At 46.5% G+C, this 22,500-nt stretch overlaps 4 protein-coding genes across 4 annotated transcripts in view; 2 read left to right on the top strand and 2 right to left on the bottom strand.

Moving 5' to 3' along the window:
- psma6a (proteasome 20S subunit alpha 6a) overlaps nt 1-3,353 on the top strand; it is a 3,674-nt gene extending 321 nt beyond the window's left edge. The window contains exons 2-7 of the mRNA XM_079217218.1: nt 367-461; nt 604-685; nt 910-1,065; nt 1,421-1,599; nt 2,579-2,673; nt 2,794-3,353. Of these exons, the coding sequence (XP_079073344.1) occupies nt 367-461; nt 604-685; nt 910-1,065; nt 1,421-1,599; nt 2,579-2,673; nt 2,794-2,851 (665 nt within the window). The 3' untranslated portion in view covers nt 2,852-3,353. The remainder of the gene's footprint in view (nt 1-366; nt 462-603; nt 686-909; nt 1,066-1,420; nt 1,600-2,578; nt 2,674-2,793) is intronic.
- A 1,026-nt stretch (nt 3,354-4,379) lies between these two features.
- nfkbiab (nuclear factor of kappa light polypeptide gene enhancer in B-cells inhibitor, alpha b) lies at nt 4,380-7,871 on the bottom strand. Its single transcript, XM_079217214.1, has 6 exons — nt 7,594-7,871; nt 6,328-6,433; nt 6,019-6,229; nt 5,357-5,445; nt 4,984-5,247; nt 4,380-4,884 (listed from the first exon to the last, which is right to left on the bottom strand). The coding sequence occupies exons 1-6, from the start codon at nt 7,845-7,847 to the stop codon at nt 4,849-4,851; spliced, it is 960 nt and encodes a 319-aa protein (XP_079073340.1). The 5' UTR covers nt 7,848-7,871; the 3' UTR covers nt 4,380-4,848.
- Nucleotides 7,872-14,919: 7,048 nt separating this feature from the next.
- Nucleotides 14,920-17,046, top strand: insm2 (insulinoma-associated 2; the record flags this gene model as incomplete). The annotated part of the gene is made up of 1 exon (XM_079217213.1): nt 14,920-17,046. The coding sequence occupies exon 1, from the start codon at nt 15,034-15,036 to the stop codon at nt 17,044-17,046; it is 2,013 nt and encodes a 670-aa protein (XP_079073339.1). The 5' UTR covers nt 14,920-15,033.
- A 1,460-nt stretch (nt 17,047-18,506) lies between these two features.
- Nucleotides 18,507-22,500, bottom strand: part of ralgapa1 (Ral GTPase activating protein catalytic subunit alpha 1) — a gene marked incomplete at its 5' end in the record, with an annotated part of 57,323 nt that continues 53,329 nt past the window's right edge. The window contains one exon of the mRNA XM_079217211.1: nt 18,507-21,154. Within this exon, the coding sequence (XP_079073337.1) occupies nt 21,009-21,154 (146 nt within the window). The 3' untranslated portion in view covers nt 18,507-21,008. The remainder of the gene's footprint in view (nt 21,155-22,500) is intronic.

The raw sequence follows: 22,500 nt of genomic DNA, 5'->3' as shown, positions 1-22,500 counted from the left end.
GTCGACATTCATTACCAGCAGGTTCGTTTTGCTGCAGTTGTGCTAGCAGTTGTGCTAGCAGTTGTGCTAGCTTAGATAGCTTAATTTAGCTGTGCAGTGCTAGCATTTAAATCATGTTCAGATAGACATTCATTATAACTTGGCTGTATGAAATGTTCAAACATTGTCAAAATAAAATGTGTGATATATTTATTTTTTAAACATTCCCATATGTCACGGCAGTATCAATGATATACTACTTAAACAGTTGTATGTATGTCAAATTAAGTTGCATGTAAAATCCCCTACCAAGGTTCCTGATTTGAAAAAAAGTTTGTATACAATTGTCATAAATTTGAAGCGCAGTTCCCTCCTATCTGTCTCCAGAGTATGCCTTCAAAGCCATCAACCAGGGAGGACTGACGTCCGTAGCGATCAAAGGGAATGACTGTGTTGTGGTTGTCACACAAAAGAAAGTTCCAGTCAGTATACACACACACACACACACACACACACACACACACACACACACACAGAGAAGTGTGTGCTTCTGTGGTCAGATTCCACAGCTTGCGTTGCTCGTGGTGTTCATATCTCTCTGTCCTTGTCTTGTGTTTTTCTCAGGACAAGCTGCTGGACTCCTTGACAGTCACACACATGTACAAAATCACAGAGCACATTGGCTGCGTTATGACTGGAATGACAGGTACGCAACGTCTCGTCCATCCGATGGTGAATATTCACCGTCTGCTTGGTTGTTGTTTTTCGTTGCCGTAATTTTTTAATTATATCATGGGTCGGGGACTGCCTTCTCTGAGAGGAAGGAATCATCCATCTCTACTATGCATTTGTGCAAAGACGTTTATAATAGTATTTCCCCGTAACAATGTTCCCGTTCAGTCATGGATTTGTCCTACATGTGTCCTCCAGCTGACAGCAGGTCTCAGGTGCAGAGGGCACGGTATGAAGCGGCTAACTGGATGTATAAATACGGCTATGAGATCCCCGTGGACATGCTGTGCAAACGCTTGGCGGACATCTCGCAGGTCTACACGCAGAACGCTGAGATGAGGCCGCTAGGCTGCTGTGAGTAGTGTGCATGTGTGCCCTTCATGATTGTTTGTGTTATGTATTTGTTTCTTATTTTGACCAAAACTGACCTGTTGGACGTGTTCAAAACCACTTGTTGTCATCCATTTCCAAAATGATGGAGCTCTAGTCAATGCTTTTGTAATAACTTTATGATGTATTGAGATCCATACCGAAAGCTGTTTTGGGAAGAGAATTAATAACATTGTCTAAACTTCGTTTCATCGCTTCTTGATTTTGAATATCGGGACAAAATATTTGCAGCTCCAATTTACATTTGATATCTTTAAAGCCGGATAGATGTTTACTGTCCTGTCTTCATTCCCCCTCTTCCTTGCATCCTACCTCCAAGGTATGATGGTGGTGGGGCTGGATGAAGAGTTGGGTCCGCAGCTGTATAAGTGTGATCCAGCCGGCTACTACTGTGGCTTTAAGGCCACGGCAGCTGGAGTCAAGCAGACGGAGGCCACCAGCTTCCTCGAGAAGAAAGTCAAGAAGAAACTGGATTGGACCTATCAGCAGACCATAGAGGTAGCGCACACGCAGCCGGGCTGATCTGGGCTGAATGTCACGGAATTATTTGGGAATTTCTTTAGCAGGGAAAGTCAAGGCGTGTGTTTGGGTGTCAGAAAATGTCATAGAATTTGTGTCACCATGCTGGAATGTTACCGCACTACTTCGTGGCTCTTTGAACAGCTGAAGTGGAAACCAGTTGCTTGCAGCCGTCGATGCAGTTACACAAATAAGGCATGGCAGGAATCCTGATATTAGTTTAATAAAAACTGATTTGTTATCTCTTAGATCAGTGGTCCCCAAACTAAGGGGATAAAATAGTGTTATTATATATTTCCCGACTTTATTTTTTCTGTGAAGAACCCAGTGAGGTTTATTTGGTTATTATTATTTATTTCACAAATAGTGTTATTTATTTCCTGACTTTTTTCTGTGAAGATCCCAGAAAGGGTTGTTAATATTTGGTTATGTGTGGCTTTCTGGAAAACAATAAATGTTTACATTTAGGCACCCCTGCGATCGTCACACTTTTTCTGTTACAAACTGACCCCGGCCCCCATCAGAGAAGGGAAAGGTTATGTGGCCCTCACAGGAAAAAGTTTGAGGACCCCCGTCTTAGATATTCTGTTAATATTTCCCAGATGTCCCCTTGGGATAAGAATAAGTCTAAGCAAACAACTGGTATGTGTCACACAGATCTACATTTAATCTTCTACGTTTTGTTATTAAGCCATCCCGTATTAACGATTTATGCTGTTGGTAGAAAAGGAGAGCAGGAGGACAAACGCATGTGCCGTGGCTTTATTTGTTTCTCACATCTTTTAAAAACAGATTTTAAAATGCACATTTATACATTTTGCCCCATCTTTCTCGATTATTTGACACCATGATCCATTTCCAAAGGCGTCCATTATTTTGATGGAAGGTTTGATTTTATTTCCTTCTCCTCTGCGGTCTCTCGTGCTTCTCAACATCTCTCCCTTCCTTCTCAACACAGACGGCCATTTCATGTCTCTCCGGCGTTCTGTCCATCGACTTCAAGCCCTCGGAGCTGGAGGTGGGAGTCATCACGACAAAAGAGTCGAAATTCAAGTGAGTGTGGGATGAGATCAAAGTGTGTGTGTGTGTGTGTGTGTGTGTGTGTGTGTGTGTCCGACAAAATCTGGCGTAACAAAAAAATTCCGAGCGTTAACTTGTGTGCTTGTGCTCCAGGATTCTGTCAGAGGCGGAGATTGACGTCCACCTTGTGGCTTTGTCTGAGAGAGAGTGAGGAAAGCTCTGAAAAGGATGAACGGCAACACCAGGTCTCTCTCGTCCCAGAAGGAAGATTAATGAGGAGTCGGTATGATCTTGTTCAGAATGGGCGGTACCACACAGTGGGGTTGAGAGACAAGCAAAACTAATTGGATCAGTCCGACATGTCCCTTTGGATGGAGCGCAGCCCAAAAGAGCAGATTGGAAGAGCGGGGTGGCGTACCAATACCGCTTCATACCTCACAATGGCGGACTGTGTTGTCCAGCAGCTTCTGGAGTCACTGCCAACATAGCTTCCAATCTTGTTTACTCAGAGCTGCCGCGACAAGCATCTCCCCTAGTGTTTATAAGCGACTCGAGTTTCAGGGTGATGTCGACGCTCGGGTTGTTGGAACAGACGGTGGTCATTGTCACGCCCTCCTTTGGGTCTGCTCCCTGGTTGTCGTCCCCTCCTGTGTCTCTGCCGCCACTGCTGTACATTACTGCACTTCTATTAAACACAATGTTTTTACCCAACACTCAAGTTTCCCCGTTTTTCTTTTCTTTGTGTATTGACACCAATTCAGACCTGAGAGCAACACGTGCAAGTAATATTATTTTCAGATTCAGTGTGGCCAATTTATGTCTCCATAAAGCTTCTATTTTTGCTAAAATACTGGGAATATACTAATAGACTGGGATGTATTCTATATGGAAGGATTACATTTTGTTTTATCTCTGCACTCGAAAGCTGCTAAAGTTAAAAATACTAACTGGGTCCAAACAGTAGTTTGGGGAGAAATATCACTTTGTGTTGTCTACACAAGAATTTAAGCACATTAAAAGGGTCTTGCAATTATTTAAAATATCAGTGTTTAGTTTGTAGTCACAGCTGGTGTGTAAAGCCAAAACACTGAGCTGCTTGACATTGACTCAATCTGCATTACAATCATTTTATGAGCATAATTAACATGGTCCATGCTGGATATTTATTTTACGAGAACTCGAGTAAAACTCCCTTCCTCGCCTCCACCCTTGAGCTGGACCGAAGCATCCTGTTGTTCGGCGGAGATTCCCTTCTTTGGAGGAACGAGAAGCAGGAATGTCGTGAACAGCTGAGTGTTCTGTTCCTGGGAATTTCCTGTCCCTTCCTCTTTAACCCCGCCCTCCCAAAAAAAACCCAGCCTCACATCCTCTTTGTGCTTCTTATCTCTTTCTACACACAAAGTACGAGGAACTGTCGCAGGCTCAATTGGCCGGCAGTTCCTCATTCAGTGGAAAGCGAGTTATCGGCCCCCTTGCTGCATGACAAAAATAAATGGCAGCAGTCCAGAACTCAGCTGTCATGCGTCGGCGTTTATAGACGCAGACATACTGACGGCGGCTAAAGAAGGCACGTGGTAAAAGTAATGTCTAATTGCCGTCATACCGTCAGGCGCTCGTGATTATACGTTGGGTTCTGGAGGAGCTTTTTCTTCTGCAATGTTACCAAAATGAACTCTTCCCCTCTCATGCCATCCCTCATGTCCCCCATCCCCACAAACACCATCACGCTTTTGTTTAACTGTTAAATATGAGTGTCTTTAATTTAACTGGAGTGTGCTGGACTGTTTGCTGCCTGACATATACAACCTGCTCAACTGTACACATTCACAGCTTCCATAAAAAATACATCTTTGTATACACAGCATTTACAATATCATACAACAGAGCTGTTGCAGGTACATCTGTGTGGCTGGATGTTGTTTTTTGTGACAAATGATTTGCGCTGTCCACAGAATACAAGCAATCATCATCATCATCATCATACAGAAACTCATCCCGTCGTCCTGTATTCACCGCTCGGCGCGTTCGCTCTTCCCCGGCGGAACGGACTCGTTGTTGCCGCCTGTCCATCTGCTCCGCCGGGCGCCGCGGCCGCGCCGTCCGCCCACAGTGTGACGTTGATGCAGGAAGTAGCCGAGCCCTTAATCTTGTCTTTTACCGTCATCATCGCATCCTCCTGCCTCTGTAACTTCCTCCTCCCGCTTCCTGCTAATGTCCATTCCACTGTATGTCGTCATAACCCACCTGCAAACACACGTAGATGAATAAAAAATAAGTGTCACACACTGGCCAGCGAGCTCGTTTTAAATGTTACGGCGGCAGCTTCGCATTCTCGACACGCACCTCTTCGTCGGACTCGTCGTCCTCTTCCTCCTCGCTGTCGTCGTCCTCCTCGCTGTCGGGCAGCTCCCGCAGGTCGGGATCGGTCAGCGAGTACAGCTCTTTCCTGATGTCGTCGCCGTCGCGGCCGTAGGTGAGGTGGAAGGGGGTGTGGCCCCCGGACGTCAGGAGGTTGGGGTCCGCTCCTTTCTTCAGCAGCAGTTTGACCAGCGACAGATTCTGCTGGTCCACGGCCAGGTGCAGCGCACTGCGACCGTTACGCTGCTCCTAAAGGACGGGAGAGTGCAAGATTGTATTATATTTATGGACTATGTAATCCTACACTACACAAGTGCCTTTAAGTGTGTATTCTCAAATATAGCTGTAGTGTGTGTACCTTTGAGTTAATGTCAGCTCCGAGGTCCACCATGTTCTCCACCAGTGACAGGAAACCCTGAACTGAAGCCAGGTGGAGGCAGTTCTGACCTGCAAGAAAACATCATAGGAAAAGTTTAACAGCTGACACCAGATCAGCATTAAACATATGTATATACCTGCTGCTTTCTAGGAAAAGTCCAGACTCCAAAAAGGGGGGTTTCAAGTTAATTAAGATTTAGGAAGCGCTAACAAACCATGTTAATGCCGATTACTAGAGGAGAACAGACTTCTGCACGAGGTCCAAAGAAAAAACTCGACATGTTTATACTCCATTAGAAGCCTGAGCATCCGACATCACGAGCCACGTCAGACGGGTTGTCGCCAGGAAGTGATGGCGTGAACGTGCCATGGCGTTCCCTCCCTCTAACCAGTGTTCAGGGATAACGGGCAGCAGGAGTTGCTCTTTTTGTGCCCACCATTCCTCCGTTTAAATATGGTCAGTGTGTGGCCTGTTTCCATGCACCGAGGGTGGGCCACAGGAAACTACTGCCGCCGGGAACGGGAACTTAATATTCATTTACCAACGCTGCTAAATCCAAACGTTTCCGTTCCAAGTAAACCAGCATAGTTTCAATGTTGAAACCAAAAATGTCATAAAAGTAAACGAAACGCCAATCTCACCGTGATAGTTGCAGGCGGCCATCACCGCGTGTAGATGCTCCGGCTGGCAGTTCTGTGTGAGGACGCTGAAGCAGGGCAGGTTGCCGTGGCGACAGGCGATGTGAAGAGGCGTGTCCCCGCTGTCGTCCACCAGTGTGGGGTCGCAGCCGGACACCAGCAGGCGCTGGCACGCGTCCGCCTGGTTCGTTATCACCGCCAAGTGGAGCGGCGTCTAGGACGAGAAGAGGCAGGTGAGTTACCGAGTCAGAGGACAGTCTCCTTGTGCTTTACGTGATGATGATGATGATGATGATGATCCTGCTTCAATACCTGTCGCTGGTCATTTTGTGTGTTGAGGAAGTCTGTGTTCTTGGACAGGTCTATCATGGTTCTGATGTAGTCCTTGGCCTCGTGGATGATGGCCAGGTGGAGCAGCCTACCGAGACGAATAAAAGCTGTTACAACACACACACACACACACACACACAACCTCATCTGTATTATTGTTGTTGGTTCTTTCCACAAGGAAACACTTATCATTACGTAAGCAAGGAAATAACCGCAAATACTTCCATTTGTGTACTTTTCAACAGTGAAAATCCAGCCTGATCTACAATTGTGGTCATTCAAGGTTTTTATTATTATTTGTTATTATTGCCTAGTATTTCTTTTTTTAAATCAGCCATGAAAAAGTTTCACAATGATGTGGGCCTTTTACAGATCCCCATCATCCTCAAAGAAAAGCGTAAACGTTTTCTTCAACACAGCAGTTTCTCAATGCATTCATTCGTTTCCCACTAATGCCATTACAGTAAATTAATGTAAACAAATACATGTCATAAATAAAATGACCCCACGTTGGGAACCACTGCTCCTATGCCTTCACAGTGACTTGATCTCAGGCCTCGTATTAAACGGTCCTGATTAATAAAGTCACGTTGTTCAATTTACATCATGTGTGCACGCGCCTTGAGAACAGTTCCAATGCTGTAATAAACTGTTCCTTTATTATTTACGGTTATTCCCCTGGTACCGTGACAGCAGCGAGCCGCAGACGCGTAACTCCAAAGACTTGACGTGTTGTGTAACTTTAATGTGCTTTTCTCTCCTTGTTGTTGTTTCTGTCTCCTCCTGCTCGCACCACGGGAGCGCGCGTCGGTCGGATTGCTTGGCGGCGCGCCCGGGACTTTCCCAGTCTGACCCGCGGCCAAAGTAGATCCCCCCCTGATAATAGCCTTTTGTTTACGTCCACCGCCGCAGTGCCTGACCGCAACTAAACCCGTTAGCGAACCGGACACCCGTTACGTGGACAGTTAACGCTGCAGGACGTGGTCTGTTTGCTTTCTAAAGCCCTAATGCCGCATTAAGCCCCGGCGCGGACCCGGTCGGCCTGTTCCTTTGCATTGTAATGACAGACTAGTCGCAGACGTTCCCCACAGGAAAGGGCTCACGTTACCTCCCCGAGACCCGCGCGCGGGGCCTTCTCCTCGGGCGACACTGCGAGCCGTGACGTTACATTCCGAGAACTCGCAAATATCCCCGTGCGTAATTATTGTTCTTCTCCTCCTTTGAACGTTTCCTCCTGGTCCGACTTACGTGTCTCCGTCCTCCGTGATTTGCGTTTTCCATTCGTGCGTCTCTCCGGCTCCAGCAGGAGTCTTCTGCTGCTGCGGCGGCTCGCACTCCAACTGCAGCAGCCGGATCTCGGCCGCCACGGCCTGGTACTCCTCCTCCTTCAGCGAGTCCAGGCCGCTGTCCAGCCGCTCCTCCGTCGACGGGGCCGGCTTCCCTTCTTTGGAGTCCCGGCTGTAATCCATTTGGTTTAATATACTGGTCCGGTGGAGGGCCATGGCGGATTGTTTGTTCGCGGCGAGGTGCGCTTGGTTGTCTGCGGGCGGAGCCGTGCAGCAGGCTGTAAATGCCTTCTGCTGCAGCGGGGCGGAGCTAACGACTAGGTGGGGGATTTCCAGAACACTGTCACTCAGAATAACACAGCACACATCCAGAGCGCTGGCACCGGGAGGGGATTTCTATTCAGACACTTATAAATACACTCCTCAGTTTGTCACCGAGAGGGCGAAGTCCGTTTAGCAGGCAACGCTTGTTGCACCCAAACCACCCATTTCTGCAGCATTTCAGTCTTTACACAATGTTGCCTCATACAACATACGCATATACAACTTTATCTACACTCAACTTTAAATCTGCAGAAAGTTCTCCCCAGTTTGCATGCAAACTATACAGTATTTTATTAGTATGTGTTATGCACCGCAAAGTCAGCCTGCATGGACTAAAGAATAAGGAAAGCAGTGCATCAACAAGTCCAGTGTTAATTCCACAGGAATGACCAACGCTGACGTCCAGGAAAGCAGAATAACTGCAGAATAACATGAAGCACGTCAGGCTTCTGGTGCATTTACGTGGTCGCACCAGAGTCTCTGTTGGGGAAGGGGGGAGGGGGTCCTAAAACTGCACCCTTCGTTTGCCCTTATTGCTGCAGGTGCAGGTTGTGCAGTCCATGTGATTTTTTACGCATCGAACCATGAAAACACAACAAAAAAACAACAGGCCTGCAGGGGAATTATAATGTGTATTTAACACAACAGCAGCATCAGGTGTTTCTTGCCAGCATTAAACTATCCATGCTTTATATAGGTTGTTATACTGAGATGAGGATTAGGCCCCCACTGATTCCGCGGCAGTGACCTTTAATAAAACCCGAGTATCGGATCACTCCTTCAGCTCCTCGCGGACTCCCAAGTCCCCCGATGAGGCCGAGAGACTTCTGCGAGGCTGCGGCCTGTCCCTTCCACACGCAAAGAGGGAGAAAACAAGAAAAACCAAACATCGAGTCGAACGTGATGTTCCGGAGGCCCTGAGGGAAACTCCGGGTTGTTTTACCTCCCATTGTTCCGCCTTGTGACCAGTTAGACGGGGAGGCGCGCGCACTTTTCTTTTACTGGACTAGTTGAGCAGCACATTCATGCAAATTCTTATGTTGTGCATCATCACCTAGATTTTAGGCGTCTGCCAGAATAATCCACGGCACAACAATTGCATGTGTCAGTGTAACCTCGTGCATAATGTGTCAGTGTCAGTCTGATGCAGGAGGAGGACGCGGGGACTGTAGTCACGCGGACCACGTTCATCCTGAGCAAGTGAAAACAAGCCCTCTGCTTGACCCCGTGGAGGCAGATGGATGGAGGGGAGGAATGCGCGCAGCGGGCATGGAGGGGCTCGCGCTTCACATTTGCACAACGCTTTGTGTATTTAGACGTGGATGTAATACTTCAAGTGTATTATACACGTGTTTACCACAGCAGTCTACTCAACTTTCCATTTGTGAGTTAGTAGTTAGTTATTATGAGTCTATTTTTGGTTTCTTTTCCACTTTTCCATACAATGTCCATTTGTTTTCCATACAACTCGGTGAAGGTCAATCAAACCAACCCAAGGGCAAAAGTGGATTAACTTAAACTTAAACGTTTAAAAGTAGAAGTGCAAGAGTGCAAGTATGTATGTGCATATTAAGGTGTAAATAAAAAATAAATAAAATAAAAATAACAACAGCAACAACAAACAATAGGAGAGTGCAAAAATGCAATAAATGTATATACTATGATATGTTAAGTGTTAAGTGTAGGTAACTATGAACATGTACAGTGTTTACAGTGTTTAATCCACAGAGGAACTAGCACGCGGTGACTTGTTGTAAAGCCGTATTGCTGTCGGCAGGAATGTTTTCCTGTAGCGGTCCTTGGTGCAGCGGAGCGTGAGGAACCTCTTGGAGAAAGTGCTCCTCTGTCCCTGCAGCAGGTGGTAGAGAGGGTGGTCCAGGTTGTCCAATATGGACAAAAGTTTCTTCAGCGTCCTCCTCTCCACCACCTGCCCCAGAAACTCCTGCTTGCAGCCGATGATGGAGCCGGCCTTCTTAACCAGCTTGTTAAGTCTGTTGGTGTCACCGGCTCCAGTGCTGCTCCCCAGCAGACCATGGAGAAGAACAGGGCGCTGGCCACAACCGACTGGTAGAACATCTCCAGTATCTTGCTGCACACATTGAAGGATCCAAGCTTCCTCAGGAAAAAGAGTCGACTCATCCCCTTCTTGTACACAGCGTTGACGTTGGCCTTCCAGTTCAGTCGGCTGTCGATGGCAAATGGCAAATGATCTGAATCCAGAGCAGCTCTGCGTCATTACCTGGAAAAATACGTGTGCAGGAACTGACATTTAAAACAGCACAGGAAACTAAGCCAATGCATTTAACAACTATCTAAATGTTTCTTTAGTTTAATGAGTGTTTCCAGGAGGAAGGGGTCTCTCCCAGCTGGCTTTTCTGGTGCTTTTCAGAAATGTAACCGGAGTCATTTGCACTTTGTTGATGACCTATTTATGGTTAGAGTGTGCTGGGAAAAATTAAATCTGGGAAAGGACACGGAGATGGTGCAACCAAGATAAGCTGCAGTCTGTATGATGGTTGTGATATGTTGGAGGGGGAGGATTTAGTTTAATGCGTTGTCACTTTAGAACTCCTTACCGCATGTTTCCCAGCAGAAATACAAAGAAGAAAATATGATATAGTGATATATACTACTGTCATATGACGGCTGTTTGTTTAATGCTTTTCATTGGACTTTTAAATATTTTTCATTTGAGCTTTTACTGGAATAAACGTACAGAGGAAGCCGGGTTGAATGGCAGCCAGATATTAATTCTTGGCATGCGGATCTCTCACCTCAATATTTCCTCTCTGTTAACAGTACAAAGAAATAAAAATCCTTTGTATTACAATAGAGTCCTCTCCGGACTGACTCTGTCAGTCGCTCGGACCCTAAATATATAATTTCAAACACAAAAGAGGAGTGTAAGCAGGAAAATAACATTGGCCTAACAGGAATCACTTTCTGGCACCAGTGATCCGTAGGCACTGGTTCCCAGTGTGTTTGAGTCCAGACCTTTTCAAACTTGATGACTAGGTGATTCAATATTGATGTAATAGATATTTTAAAAACTATTTGTAGAATGTGTATTCATTAAAATACACCACCAATGACAAATATGTTCTGTGTGTGTGTGTGTGTGCTATCTATTGAATGTGCTCTAGTGTGTGTGTGTGTGTGTGTGTGTGTGTGTGTGTGTGTGTGTGTGTGACTGCATGCACAGTATCTGTGTGTGCGCATGTCGTGGGAATCCCTGGGCTTTCAAGACACAAGCGGACATGTGCAGCACATAATGACTCAGCATGAATCTCTCAGATCAGCCACACAATAAAATACCTTGAAGGGTCAAAGTGAACGATGACTCATCAAACAGCATTCTGAACTTGTGACTGTGTGAAGACCGAAACATGACAGAGAAAGCACCTTCACACCCTTCTGGTGAGCTCTGAAACACCGTGGGGGCTTCACTGCTTCACTGCTTCTCCTTTTCCCCAACTTCCTGCTTCCCGAGCCGGAATGCAGACGGACTTCTTGTCTGGCAGACTTTCCACTTGTATTTACGGTCATGTGGTGTAAATGTTTGCTGTTGTTTCCGTTGTCTCTCCCAAACAGACTCACGTTCAAATTCGCAAGATTCACATATTTTTGTATTAGTCAGAGACGATTATCTGTGATTCCTGTATGTGTGATATATTTAAAGTTTCACATGATCAATGAATTAAATCTGATATACATATCAAACACATATAAACCACCTCCGCCAGCTCACACATAACTGAATCATAATGGTAAGACTCAATTTTATAATGCATAATAATAACAATAATATAACACTAAAAAAGACATGATAAATTCACTTTTGATACAAAGTACATTTTAGTTTATGCTTGTGTTCTTTTACTTTAGTAAGTCAAGAATGCAGACTTGTTACATTGTAGATTGCATGTAGTATCACATTGTAATATTTTACATGGCGTTACAACATTGAATATTTTAAAAAGACGAAGGTAGTGGGATGAAGGCTGATTCAGAGACTGACTGGTTTAAAATGCTCTTCCAAACATTGCAGGAATATTTATATATACCTTATATAAAAATAAAAATAGATAGTTGCAGTTTAAGTCACTTTTACGGGCATTTTATCTCCATTCAACAAATAACTAATTATTTATTATATATATATATATCATATATATGATGTATATTAATAATAATATGTTTTGTTCTACTTTGTGCAAGAAATGATTGCTAACTGTTGCAACAGTTGCAGCAACTCAAACCAGAGACAATCCAGATCGTTTAGAGCTGATCACGTTAACTCCTTTGTTGATGTTCTCAGGTTTTGCTGAGTCTGCTTTAATAATCTTTTGGGGTTGAAGCAGTCAGCAGTGCAGACTTCCCTTTAGGACCGATTGTTTTTCTTCCCTTCTATCTAACAGCACTTTGCTGAAAAAAGTTGCTTAACCAGCACAGATTCACAGCTTCAGCTTCCTGTTATTAAGTGCTGCAGTGGGCAACTAACAAACCGGAACCTCATTTTGTTTTTCCTGGAGAACGCTGGAGCTTCTCTCTGGATGCAAAGAACCCAAAGCAGGCCGCCCAGACTCAGTTAACACCGTCTGGGATGGAGTGACAAAGCAGCAGCAGGAAGGGTCAAAGAGAAAGTTGAAGAGTCAATGAAGGGCAGCTGGTGTTCTCTGCAGCTAACGTCTCTGTCAGCAGGGAAGAGAGGGCTGCTGTCAGTCAATGAAAATAAAAAGTCAATATTTTACATTTCATAATAAGAATTATTATTATTATAATCCAGCACAAACCAACAAAACAGCTTCAAGATTCAAGCTATCCTCTTGGGTGCTGTGCATGTGCACCACTAGATGGCGCCATTCTACCACTATGGAGATGTTTCAGGTCTCTGCTGTCACACAACAGGGCCGCTTGTCTCCTGACTCAACGTGGGGATGAAGAGCATGGACAGGACCCTTCTGTCTCCCCTCACATATAGGAGCTGGTCAGCAAGCAATTTGACACGTGGCACTAAAAAAAAACGACAGTCAACCGTTCATTCAAGTCCTAAAACTAAACTAAAATAGACGAGAACCAGTGAAATGCCTGAATTGAACAGGTTTCCTAATTTTTTTAATCAGACTCTCTGCGCGCGCACACGTACACGCACGCACACACAAACAGACGCCATGTATAAATGCAGTGCAGACAGACAGACAGACAGACAGACAGGCAGACAGACAGACAGGCAGCTGTATAATACTGCAGCACTTAAAGGCTTGTGACTGAGAAGCACAGATCAATAGAGTCATTTTCAGCAGTCTGGAGGATTATCCACCTCACTGCCCACTGATGCGATGCAAACTCAAGACACACACACACACACACACACACACACACACACACACACACACACACACACACACACACACACACACACACACACACACCAACATGTCTGGATCCATACTTTTTACAGGACATCGACTAAAGAACATTGTTCCTGTTTTTAGATATACTGACAGCTGCCTGCTCTTTCTCTCCCCACTAGAATATCTGTCTTTTAGCATGTTAATAACCTCGTGCATCCCGATCCACTCCTTTTGTCTAAGTGATCAACACACAGACGTTTCATTTGAAATGTTCTGTGAATATTATCCCATGATGTGCATCCAATCCACAGGGGACATAGACATCCCTATGCAATGCCGTCATAATCCATAATCAGGAGCAAATGTAATACACGTGAATTAAATCACCATTTTCATTTTACATGGTTTCTCTTTGATTGGGAAGCGTCGTCAATTTTACATTTTTGTAATACAAGTCATTTATAACGTTTGTTCTATTTTTTTTTTTTTTTTCTGATATAAACGGGTTTCCATGCGACAAAAAGTAGGGTGAAATGATTGAAGAGGCCTCAGTCACTCACCTCCAGTGAGTGGGATCTATAAGGACTGAACCTGGGTCACGGTTCCTCTGCGGGAGACGCAGCTGACAAGTACAGTGAAGAACCACCCCAACTAAAAAGGTCCAGCTTGATGCTTAATGAGTTTTTCGTGTCGGACCCTCCACCACCACCGACCCCCCTTCCCTATCCTCGGCTCTGTTCCCCAGGCGGGCCTCGTGGAGCCAGCGGCCCGACCCGAGAGCTCGTTCTCACGCTCATCCGCCTTGATTGATTTCCAGGGAGCGACGCCGGCTGGCCTGAGCCCGCTGGCCCGAGTATAGCCCGCCTGGCCCGGCAGAGTGGGCCGGCCAAGCCCGCAGGGGGGACGGAGGGGGGAGAGATGGATATCCCTCCGATCTCTTATCGGCTAGAGTGCAGCTTATAGTGGGACGGGTGTGAATAGTCCACACACACACACACACACACACACACACACACACACACACACACACACACACACACACACACACACACACACACTAAACTTTTAATTACAAAAATATATATATAATATTTTTGTTTAAACTAAATATAAAAAAAGCTAACGTTTTATCTTAGGTGCAGAAGAAGAAGAATCGGGTACAGTAAAAACAATATTGGTCCACCAAAAAAGAAAAATGACATTGAAAATAATTTATAACCTATTTATAATATGTATGCGATGTTATGGAGCCTGCTGTACTTTACGGTATTTAACTCCAAGGTCTTCTTTAAAACACGTAAGATAAGTATAACATTCATGCAGCTCATTTTACTATTGATTTACTGATATTTAATAAACAAAAAACAAAAGACTAACACTGATAAGTCAACTAATAAAGCTGACAAAAGGGTACGGACCCTGGACGAAAAGCGCGTGTGCGCGCGACAGACAAAGACAAAAACGAACACGCGCACCAAGAATACCACTGTCTCTCTCGCGCGCGCTATCATCACACCTGCGCGCGCGCTCCTCTCTCTCTCTCTCTCTCTCTCTCTCTCTCTCTCTCTCTCTCTCTCTCTCTCTCTCTCTCTCTCTCTCTCTCTCTCTCTTTCTCTCTCTCTCTCCGCCACTTCAAAGCTCTACTTGAAAGTGGGCTCGAGACAAGAGTTGTAGTTTCTTTCCGCCTGCCGGTGCCGAGCATCACCGTCATCCTCACCGCCACCATGCCTCGAGGATTCCTGGTGAAGAGGAACCGGCGGTGCCCGGCGTCGTACCGGTCGCGGAGCAGCAGCAATAACAAACCTGAAGCATTTCACGGGCTCCGGAGCGGCGGCGGTAACTCCGCCGCGGCCGTGGAGGGGGGGACCGGCGCGTTGAACGCGTTCCCCTTCGGACTGCTCCCGGTGTCCCGCGAGGACTCCGCCGCTGTCAGGGAGGCGTGGAGCCCGCACGTGGAGTCCGCGCTGGAGGCGGAGGCGGACCGACGGGCGCAGTTACCGGAGACCGAGGAGCAGGTGCGCGAGGTGGACGTCCTGACTCCCGACAGCGGCTTCTCCTGCTTCTTCCCGCCTCCTCCTCTCCTGCCCCCACGCGACTTGACGTCAGCGGAGTCCCGCAGCCCCGTGAAACCGGTCGGCACGAGACTGCTGGACCACCACCCCCACCCCCACCTCCACTACCCCCGCCACCACCAGCCCCACGAGGAGGGAGAGAAGCAGCCGCTGTTCCCCGGGAAGTGCCCTCCGGGGTTACCGGAGCTGCCGTTCCTGGTGAGCTCCACGCCGACCTCGGTGTCCGCTTCCATCGAGAGGCTCCTCGCGAGCAGCGGCCGCAACGCGCCGTCCTGCGGCCACAGCGACAAGTACGACCCGAGCGTGGCTCACGTGCACTTGTTCCCGCCACTGGCACTCGTGAACCAGGAGCAGCATCACGCGGCGAGGAAGCGCGCGTTCCTCGAGCAGGATCAGCGCCTGACCAGCAACAGGCTAACCGGCAAACCGGCCGCGGGCCACGCGCCGAAGAAACCCAAAGTGAACCGAAAGCTCAACTTCGAAGATGAGGTCACGACCTCTCCGGTGTTGGGCCTGCGGATCAAGAAGGAGATCCCCGAGCTGAGGAGGCCGCGGGACAGGCCGGCGGGAGCCACCGGGAACCAGCCGCTCGGGGAGTACATCTGCCAGCTCTGTAAAGAGGAGTACTGCGACCCGTTCTCCCTCGCGCAGCACAAGTGCTCCCGCATAGTGCGCGTGGAGTACCGGTGTCCCGAGTGCGACAAGGTCTTCAGCTGTCCCGCCAACTTGGCGTCCCACCGCCGCTGGCACAAACCCCGTCCGGTAACCGGCCCGGGCGGGGAGACTCAGGCGAACAAGAGCCAGCCGTTGAAGGAGGCGCGCGGGCTCGTGGCGCACGAGAGGCCGCCGGTGGAGACGGAGGGCAAAGAGAACGAGCTGCTGCGCATCAACAGTAATCAGCACCACGGAGCGCTGGACAGCTCCCGCGCCAGGCGCGAGCCCTCCCTGCTGCTGCTCCACGGCCGGGCGCGGGACGGTCCCGACGGCGACGGCCTCGCGCCGCCTCACTACGACCCCTCGCTCCATTACCGGAATCCGGCCGAAAGCTGCCTGGACCTGCAGGTGAGCGCGGCGGACAGCGCGCCCTCGAGCCTGCTGCTGCTTGGCGGCAACCCGGACGAGCGCGCGCACACGCCGTCTCTCCCGCACCCCCTGTTGCCCTTCGCCCAGTCGCTGCCGGAGGACGAAGTGTACGAGTGCCGGTACTGCGGGAAGAAATTCCGCCGACAGGCGTACCTGAAGAAACACCTGGCCGCGCACGAGATGACGGCGCGAGCGTCTCCCAACTCGTCACCGTACGGCCAGGCGCGTGAGACGAGCGCCGGGCAGAGCCAGGTGTTCCTGTGTCACCTGTGCGGCGCGCGCTTCCCGTCGATGGAAATCAGGGACAAGCACCGGCTGTGGCACGCGATGAGGGACGAGTTACTGGCGGGAACCTTGGGGGGAGGAGGAGGAGGAGGAGGAGGAGGAGGACTCCGACCGGACGTGTACCACGGGCAGGGAGGCGAGAGCGGCAGCGGGGAGTGCGAGCAGCAGCAGATTTTCACGTGCAAGCAGTGTCCGTCCACGTTCTTCAGCTCCCCGGGGCTCGCGAGGCACATCAACAAGTCTCACCCCGCCGAGAACCGGCAGGTGATGCTGCTGCAGATGACCGTGCGGCCGTGAGACGAGCGCGAGGTCGGGCCAACCGACATGGAGAATGACCAGCCATTGAGTGTCATTACGAGGAACCCATTTACTCTTAAGTACATTTAATTCAGCTGCGGGTCCACTGTAAATTGGGACGGAGGCCTGTTTGGTTCAGTTGTGGTCAAAAAGCAAAAGGACACGGGTGAGTTCTCTTTCAAGCTCAGTGAGCACCCTGATACAGTTTTGATCTATGAACATCGTCTGTGGTCACGAGACCGATAACCCAAAAGCAACTCTTCAGCAAAACGTTAGACGTGTCCGTGGAGCTGTCCATGGTGCTGAAAGCAAACTTCTGTTATCCTCCACAGGTTGTTCTGTCTCTACAGCTTTTGTTTTTTTGTTGTTGAAGACAATTCAAATGACATTATTATTAATTCACTGGACTGGGGACAGAGACAATATGATTAAATAAAAATAACAGCAGTATTATTAGAACGTTAAACTGGATGCAAATGAAAGTGTGGAGAGCAAATCGCATCCTCTCTCAATAAAGAATTTGTACAGCCGGTAATACAATCACAAGTCAGACGTTGTTTTCTATATTTCTTTTCTCATTTAGAGAATATATTTCCTGCATTGGCACAGAGGAGGCCTTTTCTTGGCACCCACTCATATCGAGCCCAACATTTTGTAAATGATTTGACATTTAATCCCAGTAACTACACCGTTACAGTGAACCGGGTCTGACAGAAAGGGTCATTTGATTTGGACTAATCAGAGCAGGAGGGTCGTTTCACAGCGAAGGTCGACACAGGCCTCTCAACATGTGGCAGACGTTTAAACTCCACGCGGTTCTGTGGCAAAGTAATCCCATTACACCGACGCTCAGGAGGAGCCGGTGGTGTGTTACATTACGTCCTGTGGTGTGTCGTGACGTGTCATTACATTTAGGAAGTGACCTTCACCCCAACAGCTGGAGACAGAGTCACTGTCCTCACTATTTCATGTACAGGTAACAATAACAAAACTAAAAGAAAATAATCAAGATAGACCATAATATGCCTTTTATATGTGCCAGTAGGTTTCTCAGCTGCAAAAAAATATTTTCATACAGAAATGGAACATTTAACGTGTGTACTGCTGATTAAAAAAAAAAAAGTATTTCGTCTTTATTGATTATACATTACTGTTGAAATATTTGCTTCATGATGCTTAACATGTCATTGTGGTTCTATGAAGCCTCTACAGTCATATTTTGATATGTCTGAAGTTGAATGTGACATCTATTCTAAATTATTGTCAATAAATGTGAAGACAGTATGATGACCTGCACTGTCGACTTATTCATGTGGTTTCTCTCTCTCTCTCTCTCTCTCTCTCACACACACACACACACACACACACACACCACACACTCTCACACTCACACTCTCACACTCTCACACTCACACTCACACACACAATATATGAGTGGGTCCGGCTTTCAAGTGGTACGAATCGTTTATTGTCAAACTCCAACCATCGCACATCTGCGCTCTCTTCCGTGTCCAAAAGAGACATTACACGTCTACATACTACAGGTTGTGACAGTAACATAGTTTGAGGAAGAGTGTGTGTGTGTGTGTGTGTGTGTGTGTGTGTGTGTGTGTGATACAGCTGTTACATGATCAACACATGCGGTGAGTACTGAACCGACATCATGCAGTATGTAGTCATTAGTTAGACACCCGTCTCCGTCACAGTCCTCAGGGTCAGAGCGTCCGTCCACACAGGCGCACAAGTTACAGAATGGTTTTATATATATGGAGTGGGACATGTGTGTGTGGTCGACATGGCAACCAACGACAGATAACCAAGATGCCAGATTTGGGTCAATAGGGCTGACTAATACTTCGACCTGCACCATCGGTCCTCAGGCAGGTTGATATGAATTTGTCATATAATGCTGAAAGGCTTTGGGTAACCTAGGTTTTCTATACATTTTGGTTTTGCTAATCAGGTTTTTGACACATCCGAGTTGAAATCTTTTTGACAATCTGAAAACAAATCTGAAATGCAGGCGCGGTTTGGCTGCGGTCTCCGTACAACATGGTACAGATCCATCCCAGAGTGCAGTGGGGCAAGCAGACCACGTGTCGCAACCAATCAATGGCGCTTCTTCAGGCTTGGCAATAATAACAATAATAATAACCGTAACAGCAATAATTTAACGGGACAACTCAAATCTCAGCTGACTTCAAATATCCACAGACAAAATAACACAACATGAATTTGACCTCATTTTCACACTGGCATATCTGTGACAACCCCACAGAGAGGTTCAAAGAAAGACAAATAATACAAAAAAGGTTTGACAATCCCTTTCCTCTCTGCAGAGAAGCTATGGCCGAAGTAAAGACAATTAAACAGTAAATTAAAATACAGTTGTGCATACACATACACATACATAACGCAAAACCTTTAACTCAGATCTACATTTCCAAATGCAAATATTTCAAACAGTATATGAACGTTTCCTTTAGATCAGGCCGGGTTGAAAAAAAAAAATAATGGAGCCAAGCAGAGAGAACGAGCCACCATGTCAAATAAACAGATGAACGTTCTATGCAATGGCGATACATTTTTTAAATTATTTTTACTCCCGAAGAAGCACAGCTGAGACCATCAATGAAGAGAAACCTGCAGTCCATAAACGACGAAAGCCAATTTGAAGCGTTAATACGTGAATGTAGTGTTACACTTTCAGGTCCCCTCCATCCAGAACTGGAACTGGGGATGAGTCGAAACATAAGAGCGGGATTTTTATATATATATAAAATTCAGAGAGAATGAGGAGTGAACTGGGTATGACAAAGGAAAACAACAGCGTGTAGTGTTTTAAACAGATAATGTGGTCTGAGGACAAACCAGTGGGACTTTGGCAGCTATTCTCGCATAACAGTATATATACACATCCTTATAGATATTAATATATCTACTCATATATATATATATTCATACATATATAGATATACAGAATATATATAAAAAGGAACAAAAAAAAAACAAAAAAAGGTTAAATGAGAAGATCAGTGCTTTGTCCACATTTTACCGCATGAGCACAGAGGAAAGTCAACACTTAACTTTATGTAACGAGTGTTTCCTCTTTGATCGTTCAGTTTCTAGAAAGCGCCTTTTTCTCTCCGTTAGGAAAGACACATAATCCCTCCATCCTTCCCTAGAACGCCGATCAGACGTTGCTTTCAAGCCCACGTGTTCAGGAAATTGGGGATTTTCCTCCGGGTTCAAACACAGAGGACATTTTTGTCGCCGCATTTTGCAAAACAAAGTTTTTTGTTATTTTACAGCGAGCAAACAAATTAGTTTTTTTGTATTTACATTTTATGAGGACTGAATAGCAACAGACCCCTGACCCTTTATCTTCACGGGCCTAATGCTGTACCGAGAACAAAAATATACTTTTATCTTGCTTTTTCCATGCAACACGATAGCTTCAATCGTTCAGAAATGCATTCTTTAATTTTTTTTAAATATCAAAACTCTGTCTGTACACACATACACGCGGACTGACTATCGTACAAATATACAGATTCCACATGTTTGACCTCGTTGAACCTCCAGGTCTAATGTGGCATCTTTCAGCTTCTAACATGGCACGGATTATGACGAGGAGGGCTGCACTCGTTCGCTGCGTCAGGTGACGAAGATCAGCACTGGTTCAAATGGTTTCTTTTTTTTAGCAAAGCCAAGGATATATTCAGCAGCTGTGAGCAATTTCAAGATAAAGTTACAGTGTTATATACTCCATTACTTTTACGTGTGGGTTTGAGAGCTGTGTGACGACGCGTCACGGTTCCATCGACACCCCAGATGGTTACGCTCATCCCTGATGGAAGTAAACATGTTGTTGCCTGTTTTCAATCCGGTTCACGTCTTATTTTCTACAAAAGTGTCAGATTTTCTGGATCAGCCCGGACCGGACCGTGTGATCTAGAGACTCAAGTCTTATTGGCCGACCCGGAAGAGCGCCGCAGCTTCATGGACATGCGGCTCTTGCTAGTCCGAGGAGACATGGGGGACGCCGAGTCGCTCCCGGCCTCCCCAAGAGCCGGACTTTCTCCCCGAAGAATCTCTAGGCAGGAGCCTGTGGAGGAGGAGGAGGAGGAGGCAGGGGGCAAGTGAGGAAGATGGATCGATGGGGAGGAAGGGAGGGATAAAAGAGAGGAGGGAGGAGGCAAATAAGAGAATGAAAAGGAGGAAGGGACAATAAGAAAATGACATCACGCCCCATGATGTTCTACTGAGCCAGACTGCACAAACTCACTCACACAGATACAGGACACACACACACACACACACACACACACACACTAGAAAAACACACAACACACACTAGAAAAACACACAACACACACACGCCCAGTTTGTATACGACACCAGATTCTGACTAAGCAGCGTCTTTACAAATGGTTTCTATCCTCATCCTGCATCACATGTATTTTTTAAGGTGACACGTATCTGACTTCACAGCTGATATCAGCAACACGTCAGTGAGGAGAGGCTCATTTCTGCCCACAACCTTTTCCTTTTTTTTTTACTTTTAAGTCATTTCTAAACAATTTGGAAACTAGATTAGTAAAAAATAAAAAATATGTAAAAAAAAAAAATGTAATTATTGTGCCGATACCTACAGTGATTTTCTATCTAGAAACATACCATTCACAGCTAGCATGAAGGACCTTCTGCTTCAGACCCTTCCCCTTCACCCTGAGCAGGTTAAAGCTGTCTAGTGGCTTAGGGACCATCATATACATAACACTATGCTCCTCTAGAGGAGGAGGAGGAGAGTCAAGACAAGGAAAAGAAAGGATGGGAAAGGAAAGGAAACCAAAGGAAAGGCCAGTAACAAAAAAAGAGGCGAGAAGATGGAGGCAACGAGGACACAGGACAGAATGAAACACGAGAGGAGATATACAAAGAAAAAAAACAGAAAGGGAAATAAATTAAATAGAGAGAAATAGAGAGGAAACAGGAGAAGAGGGAAGGCATAAACAGAGGAGATGACGAAGGAGCGTTCAGGAGGGATGGTGAGAGAAAAGAAAGAAAAATATAAAAATGAATGAACATAAAGAATAAGAAGTTGCCACACAAACACACACAAAAGAGAAAAACAATACATTCAACGAACAGAATGTAAAAGACTGACGACACATTCATGACGACACAAAACACATTTCGCTGATTCCCACCACGAACAGACTTATTGTAAATGTTACAATACAAACAGGTCGACCAAAGAAGAAACTAAACTGAAATGTTAGTGTAAAGTTACACCCTGTGTGTGTGTGTGTGTGTGTGTGTGTGTGTGTGTGTGTGTGTGTGTGTGTGTGTGTGTACACAGCGGTACATCGTGTCACAACCAGGAAGAGAGGAGCATACAAAGGGTTAGAGGTAAAGTTTCACCAGGTCAGCGTGACATCGCAGGTTAAC

This window comes from Taurulus bubalis (genome assembly GCF_910589615.1).
Source record: "Taurulus bubalis genome assembly, chromosome: 4".
NCBI lineage: Eukaryota > Metazoa > Chordata > Actinopteri > Perciformes > Cottidae > Taurulus > Taurulus bubalis.
Note: the sequence above shows the minus strand (reverse complement) of the source record. Positions and strands in the feature narration are given on the sequence as shown.